Below are 13,934 nucleotides of genomic sequence, written 5' to 3' on the forward strand. Positions count from 1 at the left end.
GGGTTCGAGTGACTATCGTAAACAATGGTTAGAGACAGTGGGTGAAATGGCTCAGAATCAATCACAATGGAGTAGGTGTATACACTTTCTGTCTTCCCTTAAACTAAGAGATTAAAATCGCTTTATATCTTTCTTTCTATGAACTAATTCTTTCTTCCTGTACTATATCCTTATTGCAATCTTTCTTTTATATATTACAACCATTGAAGTAACTACTTCTATGAATCCGGTGTTCATCTTGCTTTGCTAATGAGGTACGGCAACTTGGACTGATGCATATATGTACCTGGTCCTATGTTGTAGCTGACTGATTGACTGACAACTTAAACTAGACTTTGAATTAAACCATCGCTTATATTTTATAGCTAAGTTTAGTATGAAGCTAGAATGTTGAAGTGTTCCGGAGTCTGAGAAATGTTTCAGAAGTCAATATTTAAAGCTTCCAGCGTACTAGACTCATCACTTATCTACGATCATTTTACAGTACCACCTCTTTATACTATAAGAGTGCAGATAACATTCTTAAGCAATTCATCATCAATCAATACCATCGAGAATCTTGTAACTTATCCACATAACTTTACATTTATGTTCTGAAAATTAGTCAAATAGATAGAATCTACAAAATATCATTTGGTTAATCTTAAGAACTCTTCTGGTTACTTGAAAGGAATCACCAATTATCGATGAGATATTCTATTTTCACTCGATTAATCATCCATTTACCGTCGAAATCAATAGAAAACCCACATGATAATTGTATGTTCAGTTTTTGGTAGATCTTAATCAATCAACTTTCGGGTAGCAGGTCATTCAGTCAAGCTATTACGACAGTCTAGCATTAAGTTCAATTAGTAATAGTGAAACATTGAGAAACTATCATGAGAGTATATCAATTAGCATAATGTATTGAGAATATTAACAAGTTAACATCAAATCCCTAGAATATCTAACATGATTACCCAAGTTCATAACAATTGATTGATCACTGGGTGGTAACCAATGTCATGTATGTCAAGTCCTTATTAGTGTAGATCAAATACTGTCGACCATGATAGCTCAGTGGTAACGTCTCTGACTGTGAAGCTAAGTGACACGGGATCGAACCCGTCAGGAAGCACCAGTTCCCTCAAGGTTACAGGTACACCTTGCTGACGAGTGCCAAGTAGCACGAAACCCGGGTACAGAGTTTCCTGTTGACTATCTCCAACCACCATCTAACCCAAGTTCATTACAAAGAATTTATTGGACTAGTGACTACTATGATATGGTGGACCCTAAATTATCCTCATCAATAACTAGTTAACTTATTATGCAAAATGTTACTTGTCACCCTTGGAAGTTATTTACTATTCTCAAGTACATAATAAAAAATTGAGTACTTCTCGTTTAAGTGATTCATAAAAGTTGAAGATTTTATCGCAACTCACGCGCAACTGAGTTGGTTCACATTTAATTCGGTGAAATCATTTTGTTAACTTATTAACGAACTGAGTCATCCGTACAACAACAACTTATCTATATCATTACTTACTTACTTACACCTGTTACTCCTCGTAAAGGAGCATAGGCCACTCACCAGCATTCGCCATCCGACCCTGTCCTGGGCAATCCTTTCCAGCTCCTTTCAGTTGTTATTCATCTTTTCCATATCTGATTCTATTATCCGATGTAATGTGTTCTTTGGCCTTCCTTTTTTCCACCTTCCTTCAGGATTCCAAGTTAGAACTTGTCATCTATATCATTGTATCTTTATTATTGTTGTGAATGTATGAACATGTATGCTTGAGCATTGCTTACTGCCTACACATTTATTCACGCTACTAGCCTTACTATTAACTGCTTAATTGATTCGGTGATTCTTTCATTTCACTATGTATATATATATGTCCATGTTATTCATGTTCATTGTTCTCTCTCGCTTAATTGTACTCGCTTACTCGTACCCATATTCGATGACTCACTCACTCGCTCGCTCGCTTACCTGCTTGCCTTTCGGCACAACTCTTTCATGCTTGTTTAACGCACCTGTAATTTTGGATATCTGTGAGTGTGTTCCCATCATAAACATAATCAACACTTCATATTCACCTTCTGATTAATATAGCGTTGGGGGCGTTATCTAATGATGGTTATCAAGACGAACTGTATACGAAGTTTAAGGATGATATGGAATACCGACTACCATAATTTCTAATTGTTGCTTAGGTAAACATTATCCAGTTAGAATTTAAGTAAAACACTACCAACAATAAACGATAGTTTAGTTTATGTAATAAAGATCTGAATCACTTAACTAAGAAGATAGTTTGATATGAGTTAAACTATTATAACCATCTAAATTCTCATTACATCGATATATGGAATTCATTTGATTAAACTCATGGTAACATTGATCAAATCATGGGAAAATAAAAGAGGGATATATTAAGATAACGAATTACATAATCAAATATTACTGAATTGTGTTGAACAGTGTCGTTGTTGTTGTTGTTGTTGTTACCAAACTAATGAGGTATGACATAATCCATATAAGAAACCAGGTAAATCTTCTGGTAAATTAATATTACGTATTTCTGTTGATGTGGATAAATGAAGACTACGTATACAACCTTTGAACATTTCACCATGATAATTATAAACAGATTGTTTCATTTTATCAGATGTTAAAACTGTAAAAGATGAAATGAGGGAAAATATAAAACACATTCATTATTACATCAATGTGTATAAGCATATATATATATGTATATATCAGTCAGTCAGTCAGTCAGTCAGTCAGTCAGTCAGTCAGTCAGTCAGTCAGTAACAACGTAGAACTTTGTACATGCGTACATCACTTCGAGTTGCCATATTACATTAGCACAGAGATCCAGTTGCCCATTCAAATCCCGTAGTGGTAGAGGTAGTAAAAGTATAAGCAGTAATTGGAAAGACTAGGGTTTGAAGATGTTATTTAAGGAGTATAATACAGTGAAATAAATTTGGAAAGAGGAAAACACGGACATGAAGAATTGAGAAGATTAGAATTTGAGAGAACACAAAAAGTGGACCTACACCTGCATCATTGCAAACGATTTTGAGCCATGTCATTCAGGATCTCTAACCATTGGTTGTTATCGTTTCGCAGTCCCCAACCAGGTAGTCTACACCTACCAACATGGCCCAGTCCACTTGTCAATGACTTCATGGACTTGTGCCATGTTTTGGTCTGGCCGCCCCATATAAATATATATAACATTCTATTCTGTCTATAGTTTACATGAAGGATTAACACTAGTCATTGAAAAGCAGAATATCAAGAACCATGCTACAGTTATATCATCTCATATCAATGTGAGAATTTTCAAGATCATGAACTTATGATCTTATCATCAATCGAATTTAAGATCTACCAGATTTTCAATGAATATATTCACTGATAGATACCATCAAGTTATTATCGATTAGTTCATATGTCTAACTTTAATCAATTAGAATCTATTGTTTGTTACCATAGATCTTATGTCAAAAAATCATTGAACTCAAATAATAACAATATTGTTTCCAAAACGTTGAGTAATTCTCTTGAAGATAATCACTTTTTTTACTACATAATGATTATCAAGATGTTAGGATCCGATACACATGATGAATGGTAACTTTGGGATCCTTTTGTGAACCAATACTAAACGTATATTTCTATGGTATAATTATTAAGTAACTAAACTATGCATATTCATATTCCTCTTATTATAAGCTTTATTTTGACTCATAAACTATTATTATACGTTTTACCATACTTGAGTTATACCCAGTATATTAGTTACTACCTCCCTCATTCACAGCCACATCTGGCTAATTCTTGGACAAATGTTGTTTCCTATTTTATTGGTACGTTGTGGTCTGTTTGATTGGTGCATAAACCCAATATGTTTGGAATATAATGATTCATATTACAGACGCTGAGACTGGTGTTCTGAACTTAACTGGCTGGACTAGGCGGGAAGCAGGGCCAATCACGACTCTAGGCTGTTCGCACGTCTTTTACGCGTCTTTGATCCGATCGACAAGTTATTGCACATTAATCGGTGGTCACAAGTTATAGCACCAGATGAGAGATTTCTGAAGTCTGTTCAATCTATTTTGTTATAAATATAAATCATTGAATACTAATTTGATGGTTTAAAGACGAAACCTATAAATCATGACTTTTATTCTTTATGGGGTGATAATTTAGTAAACAGGTAAAATATGAAATAGATTTAGTTGTCTCATAAAAGAAAGATAGTCATTAGAGAAGTGATGTAGACAACGGTTTCGTACCAGCAAAACATCAATCTTGTCAGCAATAACACTAAGATCACTGGTAATAATGAATGAGGATTATTCTAAACTTAACAAAAGTTGTATATGTGAATAAATAGACTCCGACTCATCAGTTCACAGGTATTTCTGTTCGGAAGATCCAGAAAACTCCTCGAAAAAAAGTCAAGAAAGTCTCTGAAAATACTGAGAAGCATCTTATCTAATCAGTGTTCACTAGACGTTTTCCCAGAAACATCAAGAAGGTGAAAAGTCACATGTCGAGTTTTTGATTGACTGATTACTTATGCTGCTATTATGTTTAGTAGCATTCCAGAATTTTCGGGAAACCCAAAGACATCTTAAATACTATAAAAACCCGAGACTTTCTCTGCACAAGCGAAACCTTTAGAGTAAGGTGTTTCGTACATATTTCGCACCTTTTCTCTCGTATTGAAGTCGCTGTGTTGATCTAGCCTAGGGGTTACTAGAAGAGCTTAAGAACAAAATCTGGCTTTCAATTAACAAGACTTATCAATTTCAATAGTTGTAAGAATTTTCAATCTTCTGAGGTAGTAAGTGGTTAGTCATATCTTCGATTCGTATTTTCTAAGAGACAGAAACTACAATATAAAATAAGGTGTTCATTATGTTGTTGTTGTTGTAACGTGTAACGTGTAACTTAAAGTCATAACAATTGGCGACGGGGATGGGATGTTTTCGGCTCCTTCTGAGCCTCTTACAGCTTCCTCGAGTTCACCGGTGGTCCGTTGTCACAGTTGTCTGGTTCTTTTTTAAAAAATATCTGTCTATAACCAAAAGTCTTATGAAACTTATTTATTGCTATGTGATTTATTTGAAAAACAAAAGTACAGTTTAATAATACACTTCAAATGAATGAATGAATGAATGAATGAAAGGTCTACAGTCAATGAAACCAAAATTATTATATCAAGTAATAAAGAATTATCAGTTTGGTATCCGTGTGACTATCATAACCAGTGGTTGGAGACAATGGGTGATATGACTCAGAATCGATCACAATGTTGTCGGTGTATACACTCTCCATCTTCTCTTACACAGAATATGAACTAATTCTTTCTTTCTGTATTATTATCCTTCTTTTATGTGTTACTGTCATTGAAGTAACTACTTCTAAGAAATTTGGTGTTCACCTTGTTGTGTTAATGAGGTATGACGACTTGAACCTATGCAAATATGTGCATGATCCTATGTTGTAGCTGACTGACTGACCTCACTTAACTGCTAAAGAGTCTTACAATAAGACAAAACGACCGTTCAGTGCTTCTAGGTTTTCTATGGTGGTCTACCTTCAATGAACCCATAATCTCAACGATTCATATTCTATATACATTTCTTTTTCTACCAAAAACAAATGATTAACATTAACAATATGAAAATCCATCTTGTTCACTTATAGCAGTAGTATAAATATTAGTAAGATTTCTATTTGAAACAATCACAGTTGAAGTGGAATCACTAAGGTCTTTGCAATAACAAAGCTCAACTATCTAGACATATATATACATATAAGTTTTTGATTGAGATTATGAACCGATTGATGTTAGACCACCACAATTGAAAATCTGGAAGCACTGGACGGCCGTTTCGTCTATTGTGGGACTCCTCAGCAGTGCGCACCCACGATCCCGCGAGCGGGGTTCGAACCCAGGGCCTTCGGTCTCGCTCGCGCGAACGCGCGAACGCGCTTAACCATTAGACCACTAAGCCGAGCCGGTATCCAATGGTGATAGTGTCTAACATCAACCAATCCACGAAATTGCGCGACCAACTTCCGTTGTACTGAGGTAGATACCTGTCTCTACCCGACAAGCTTCGTGAAGGAATTCTCGGAGTTCTAGTAAGAAGCCGTGACCAGTGGAGCTAATCCTTGTCGGGTAGAGACAGGTATCTACTTCAGTACAACGGAAGTTGATCGCGCAATTTCGTGGATTGGTTGAAGTTAGACATTTTAACACCATTAGATGCCGGTCGGCTTAGTGGTCTAATGGTTAAGCGCCTGGGGCGAGACCTATAGGTCCTGGGTTCGAATCTCTCGGGGTGCAGGATCATGGATGCGCACTGCTGAGGAGTCCCACAATAGGACGAAACGGCCGTCCAGTGCTTACAGGTTTTCAATTGTGATGGTCTAACATCAATCGGTTCATGATCTCAATCAAAAACTTAATAATCTCCACAACCCCTATACGGGTATATACATATAAGTTGGATGGAGAGTATTAGTGGGCAGTCTATGCTCCTCCACAAGGAGTAACAAGCTTAAGTAAGTAAGTAAATAAGTAAATCAATGATTAATCAATAACTTACTTGTATTACGTCCAAGATGTATTGATATAAGTCGATTAGCTTTTATAAATGGTGCTAATGTATCACTAATAGATGTTTGAGATTTTAATTGAAATAATAAATTACGATTAATGAAATTTATATCTAATTTAATATAATGCCATATATTTTGATTATGTCCAATATTAGCCAAATTCACTTCATGATTTAATTCTAATTCATTATTGGATTCTGTGATATAACCCATTTTAACCTTTAATAAAATAGAATAAATGAACATAATAAGGAATTTGAGAAAGAAACAAAGAAAGAAAGAAAAACGGAGTATCAAATCAGTTCGAAACCAAAAAACAAACAAAAACAAACAACGAAAGTACTATGGTATAAAGTACAATGAGAATGATGTAAGATGGTTAACAACAAACTCTATTTAATGTCGATTTCATATTGGTTGACATTAATAACCAAGGAATATCTGTAATCTTTAAGGAATGAATGTTTATTATGGGATTGAAACTTGAATCAGTTAGTTATAGACGGTGATATGTCATTATTAAACTATTCAGGTTACTTATTGACATCTTGTATGAGTGAGTTCTTTTTAAATGATCAATCACTTAATATTGATCAATTTGATGTTTATCTGGTATGGTGTGAGTTACTTATATTCACATAAGTAGTATATAATGATGATCACGCATAGAATGTATTTCAGTAGAAGATTGATAAGGAAAGAACCAGAACACAGCACAATTGATATGAAAATGCATAAACAATGAAATCTGAGACAATAGATTGATGTTTACGACAGGAATGGTCAAGTTTGAGAGGATGAATTGATATTTTGCAAATTAACAATTTACTATATGGTTCTCACATTTGATTGACATGCTCTGTAATCTTGTACTCAAATACATTCGATTGTCTCCATTCGTATTCTTGTTCACTACATTAGTATTTTAAGGGTGTGATTGAACTTTTTTCTTTCTTTTTCACTTTTCGCCTGTTACTCCTAATGGAGCATAGGCCGCCGACCAGCATTCTCCCACCCACTCTGTCCTGGGCCTTCTTTTCTAGTTCTATCCAATTCTTGTTCGAACATTCCATGTACCTAAATAAATTTAGATGGTAGTTAGAGGCAGTCAACAGGAAACCCTGGACCCAGGTTTCGTGCTACTTGGCACTCGTCAGCAAGGTGTACCTGTAATCTTGAAAGAACTGGTGCTTCCTGGCGGATTCGATCTTGTGTCACCTAGCTTCACAGTCAGAGACGTTACCACTGATCGATAGCATTCGATCTGCACTAATAAGGATTAGACAAGCATGACATTGATCACCACCCAGTGATCAATCAATTGTGACCTAAATAAATGGTTGCTCTGGTTGTCAGAAGGGGCATCGGCCTCGTAACTTCCGAAGGAATTCGGATTTCATCATGAGGCGTCATAGTTCTTCTAAATGAAGACCTTCTGACTCCCAAGGCAGAGTTTAAAAGGTTTGAATAATTTTTTCTGGTTAGCGTTTTTTTTAGCGAGTTAGTTTTCTACGGGATGGGGTCGCTAACCCTATGCCCGACCCTCCTCCTTTATCCGGGCTTGGGACCGGCAGTAGCCCCAGAGGGACTCCAGGTGGAGTGACTGGATAGGAACATGAATTTCAGAAAAGGATAATATGAAGGGAATCTTACAAAAACAGACTGTCAAAATGTTTCAGAAAAATATCCTATTCAACTGATGTTTGTATGTTGTTTTCTTCAATGGATCTTGGATTTATAGAATATGTTTGCAGTAAACTTTTGTCTTGAATCATATTAACGAGTATTGATATACTTGCTCACCTAGTGAATTAACTTTCATTATTTGTGAAAAACTCAGTCCAATATGAACTCAACTTTTAGAATTATCCTTGTTGAACTTCAAAAAGAGGATAATCTACCAGAATTATCTTTCATAAGCTCATATCTAATAAAAATAGCTGTAAAAATTATAAGCGACTTGTTCGCTGTAGCTTTTAGTTATTCAGTGTGCTACAAATCTTAAGTCTGGTTATGAAAACAACATAGTTAACATCATATTTTTCTATAGTCTTTAGGATTAGGATTAGGTTTCAGACACTGAATTATGCCATTGCTAATACCTATAAAGCTTCGGTTTTCTGTTTTAAGACTTCTCCATACTGATCGATTGGGTACTAGATTTGAATCCTTGTGTGAATATCACCACTGAGATAAATGCACATTAAGCTAACGAGTCCACAATGTGCATAGTCTATCACAATCACAAATAAAGCAAACCTCTATTTGTCAGAGTTTTCAATAAAAATATCAAGACAGTTCTATTGTATGGAGCAGAAACTTGAAGAACTACCAAAACCATCATTCAGAAGATACAAAAGTTTACTAACAATTGTCTATGTAAAATACTTCAGATCCGTTGGTCAGACACCATCAGCAACAACCTATTGTGGAAGAGAACAAACCAGGAAGAAGCACTGGAAGTGAATAGGGCACATATTGAGGAAAGCACCCAGTTGAATCACAAGGCAAGCCCTCACATGGAATCCTCAGGGCCAAAGGAGGAGAGAAAGACCAAAGAAATGGAGACATACATGAGAAGAATGAATAAAAATTGGATAGGATTAGAAAGGAAGCCACAAGACAGAGTGGATTGGAGAATGCTGGTTGGCGGCCTATTCTCCTCCATTGAGAGTAACAGGTGTCAGTAAGTAAGTAGGTAAGTAAGTATTAACAGTAATAGACAAAACCAAAGACAAACCAAGGATTCATGATCTTAACCATTGAAATTACTATAATATCCACAAAACCCATCTGATATTAATCAACATATGCTCACTAGTGACTGGTTTCAAGAGGTATATCCTTGAGTTCTAGTGAGAGGCAGCGATCAGTGGAGTTCAACCAGGTCTGTTGTGAGATATTATCTCACTGAAGACAATGGTGGATGTGTTGCTCAATTTCATGGATTAGTTGAAGTTAAACATTAACACCATTGGATACCGGCTCAATTGTCTAGTAGTTGTGCTCTCGCACCAAACCAGTAGGTCTTGGGTTCGAATCTAGCAGGGGGTGAGGTCGTGGATGTGCACTACCGAGGAGTCCCACAATAGGACGAAACGGCCGTTCAGTGCCTCCGGCTTTTCCATGATGGTCTAGCTTTAACTGACTCATGATCTTAACCATTGAAATTACTATAATATCCACAAAATCTATCTGATTCAATAATGGCATACCAATAATGTAAAATATTCAGGTTATCAATATATATACAGGAATGAAATTACAAACTATAGACATCAGAATATGGAATGAAACTAGAACTAGAACTTACTTCATTATTTGAAAGGAATAACCATAAATGAATTTCTTCAGTTGGTAAATCAATTGTTCCACCAAATGTTAATACAAATAAACTAGCTTGTTTTATAGTATTACGATCATAAAAGAAACTAAAATCAAATGTTAACTTATCATGTCCTGGTTGAGTCAACATATCTGGTACTGTAAAAGAAAATATCAAAGAATAAAATTGATAGAAGATATGAATAGTAGAGGATTAGTTAGTGATTCATGTTCATTCAATGTTATTTGTATTCACTAAGGTAACCGGTTTAATTAACTTCAATTAAATGGTAACTATCATTTTGATGTAGTTTTGTTCTGTGATCTGGATGATTTAGTCACGACATCATCAACACAAACCTCCGGTTGAAGTGAAGTGTTCAAATTTCTCTATATATGGTTTACATCTTGTCTTGTAGACCTCGATCTTGATTGATTCTTGTTGACCTTAAGCCTGTTATTGTTCACTTCTTTGTTTTGATTTTGTTTTGGTTATCATCATCCATCGCCACAGGTTACATGTCAAATATGATTGAGCTGAAATAATCTTACGATTTGTTTCTACAAATTTCACTATCATTCACAACAACATCGGTGCTTACTTCATGTAGTTGTCAATCTTTCAAATACAAATTGATTCAATTAACTTAAAGCTATACACTTTATTCAGCACTAAATGACTTCCGTGACTAAATGTCAAGTGTACTAATCATTAAGTCTTAAGACTATTCTACAGAAAAGTCTGAAGATGAATATTTGATCTCGAGATGGTGGAGAAGATTTGTAGCTCAGGTGGATGATTTTGGTGGAGTTTTGTTCTCTGAGCTGGATGGTTTGGTCGTGGAGCTTTCAAGCTTTGAGACACATATGGAGGAATTCAAACACTTCACTTCTATCTGAAGTTTGTGCTGACGATGTCGTTCAGAAGAACGATGAAAGCTCCATGACCAAACCATCCAGCTCAGAGAACAAAACTCCACCAAAAATGAATATTTGATCATAAATATAAACAAAAAAGAAATACAGTTTGAATGTGACCACACTAGATGCACACCAGCTCCTATATTTCTCTAAATTCTTCCACTCATAGTTAACAAGACCACATGGTGAAACTATAATTTATGGATAAACCAATCAGTTCGTATTCATCAAAACACTAAATCTAAACCCAATTCGTAATCATCAACTGTAAATCACAATCGTTATCCTTCATACAGCTTTAAAACTCTCATTTAGCCCTAGTCAGTAGGTGGACATTCTTAAGATCACTTTAGGATCGCTCATAGGTCGTCCATAAATTACAGTCACACTGACCACATGAATCTCAGTAGTTGATCTATCACATAAATCTGAAAATATTCCTAGAAAATAGCAATACAAATATATACTACTGTCAATGATAAAAGTAGTTTAAAGTTAATAACTAAAACAATTATTAACTTACTATGTAATTTTATTAAACTATACTTTAAATATTCATCAATATTTTCTGGAATATGAACAATTGTTGGATTTAAACTGAAACAATCATAACAAACTGGACGATTGCTAGTTCTTAAAGACATACCAACATTATTCATTGTTAATTCATCAACACATCCGAATAAACCATAAATATTTGACTATTTAAGATAAGAAAAACACAATAAAGTAAAATAAATGAAGTTCTATTATGAGTATTTCTAAACTTTTGAAAATAATCAATCGATTTATCAGTAAATTGAGTGAAAGTTGCAATGGTTTGTAGATATGAGAAGTCAGACATTAATACCGTTGGATGCCAACTCAGTGGTCTAGAGATTAAGTGTACAGGATCGTGAATGAGCACTGCTGAATAGTCCCAGACTAGAACGAAACGACCTTCAGTACTTTCAGGTTTTTGATGATAGACTAGCTTAGATTGGTTCGCGAATTCAACTGTTGTAATATGAAAATCACTGAAATTTAACTCGATAATTGTATAGTATATTGTTTGCAATATTGTGAAATAATTATAGGCATACCTTATTAAACAATTACGACAAGATTGAACATGTATCTGGTGGTCTTCATCTTCAATGATCTCCTAGATAATCCCTGTTCAGAATAGAAGCTGTTAACAAATTCAGTAAGTTCCACAAATGATGCTAATTAATCAGTGAAATACTTTCATGATAATTGGCGGCCTATGCTCCATTAGGAGTGTTAATTCTATCGAACCGTCCAAGTAACCCCGATTGAGATACGCGCAAAATCGAAGTTCCAAAACAACGATTTGTCTACAAAAGCGGTTCTTTATTAAATAATACACAAAATTTAGTTACAAACCTCAACTTGTGAGGTGTCTAGGCGTTTTAACGCGTCGTTCAAGAATGAAAATGACAAAGGCTTCTTGTAAGAGTAACATAAAGAATGATTGCAACATACGATAGTCCAAAGACAGCCGATAGCTGTGTCTAAATTTGATAACAGTTTATGAACAACCGAAACTCGAACCAAGAGCAAACAATATGGAAACTGTTGCGTTTAAACAAATGCATAAAACTGTGGATAACCATTACAGTAATTAAATCACAGTGATTATAATGATAAATACAACGATAAGTAAAATAAACGCTAAAGATATATGTGAACATTTCAGAATGTTACACTACAACCTGAGTTACAACATAATTGTGAAAATTGTTGGGCATACAACTACTTACTGAATATAAATAAGTAGTATAAACCAACATACAAAAGAGTAGGAAAGGAATGAGTAGGAACAATGTAAAACAAACTTAACAAGGAGTAACAGGCGTAAGTAAGAAAGTAAGTAAGTAATTGGCAGTATGAAGGATTAAAGGACCTACAGTTTTTAAAGAACTGATACTATCAATATGAATTGATTTTATATCATTCATCTTCATAATTTATATCATCTTGATTTAGAATTGCTTAGTTAAATTCATTCTTAGCTCATTATGTCATGTTTCAATCTAATTGATAATTCATTAGGAAACATCATTTGTCAATGTATCATAAGACAAGCATATAGTGGTTGGCAGTGGAATCTAGTTTGATGCGTGTTTCGTCCTATTTGGGACTCGTCGGCGAGATGTAGCTGCGCCTCTAAGTTGAGATTTCCTCTGAGGCTTGAACTCGATACCGTTTAACTTCAAACGTTACCGTGTTATCCACTTGGTTACTGAGTCCTGATTACTTAAATCTATTAGATTATACTATGATAGTTAGCTAAAATTGAGAGTTAATCAATAAATATGAATTATACACTGTTGAGGATGTTAGATACCTATTTTTGTAATTTCATTTTAAGATTTTGAATTTTTTTTTATTTTCACGCCAAAAGCGCCTATTTTCACTTTCATATCGTATTTCCCACTTGGAAGAATCTTGGACGCTATTCGTTCGTTGTATCTTTTAGTATGCTCTATTGTAACGCTCGTGCTTCTGGCTACTTATGAAATATATTTCCCCGTTTTGAACTTGGACTACTCTCTCTAGTTAAATGGGGCCTGGGACGCATCAGAATAGCTAGCTTATTGGTCATTGGTCACAGAGTCTTCGTCCCGTCCTCAGACTAGATGAATTCGTAATCGCTTCAAACATAGCATACACAGTGTTATATTACCATATGTTTTTTTAACATTTCAATTCTCGTTTTACTTTAGATAACTGACTACTTATAAATACACATAAGAAAACAACTGACTGGAATTTTCAATCCAAAACTTTGATCGCATTTCAATCAATCTAATAGGTAGTCAAATAACCAATCCATTATTGATAGTAGTCAGCTGTCTTTTTAATAAGTAAATTATTTAATTAGTTTGAAGTGAATGTAACTACCTATTAAACATCAATTTAGAGATACATTAAATTAAGGATTAAGTTATTTTCTAATTTTAGGTTTACTGTAACCTTTTTGATAGAGTTTTGTTCTCTGAGCTAGATGGTTTGGTCATGGAGCTTTCAATGTTCTTCT

The 13,934-nt window shown here is 34.8% G+C and overlaps 2 protein-coding genes across 2 annotated transcripts in view; both read right to left on the reverse strand.

Annotated features, from left to right (window-relative positions):
• Positions 1-2,456: 2,456 nt before the first annotated feature.
• Positions 2,457-6,865, reverse strand: LAMA1_1 (Laminin subunit alpha-1; the record flags this gene model as incomplete). The annotated part of the gene is made up of 2 exons (XM_051208349.1): positions 2,457-2,672; positions 6,634-6,865. Coding segments are annotated over 2 exons (405 nt in total), but the record flags the coding sequence as incomplete, so codon positions are not given.
• Positions 6,866-9,684: 2,819 nt separating this feature from the next.
• Positions 9,685-13,934, reverse strand: part of LAMA1_2 (Laminin subunit alpha-1) — a 78,846-nt gene continuing 74,596 nt past the window's right edge. The window contains exons 10-11 of the mRNA XM_051217295.1: positions 11,415-11,592; positions 9,685-10,129 (exon numbers count right to left, since the gene is read on the reverse strand). Of these exons, the coding sequence (XP_051064678.1) occupies positions 9,909-10,129; positions 11,415-11,592 (399 nt within the window). The 3' untranslated portion in view covers positions 9,685-9,908. The remainder of the gene's footprint in view (positions 10,130-11,414; positions 11,593-13,934) is intronic.

The sequence above is a fragment of the Schistosoma haematobium genome, chromosome 5, assembly GCF_000699445.3.
Source record: "Schistosoma haematobium chromosome 5, whole genome shotgun sequence".
NCBI classification, from domain to species: Eukaryota; Metazoa; Platyhelminthes; class Trematoda; order Strigeidida; family Schistosomatidae; genus Schistosoma; species Schistosoma haematobium.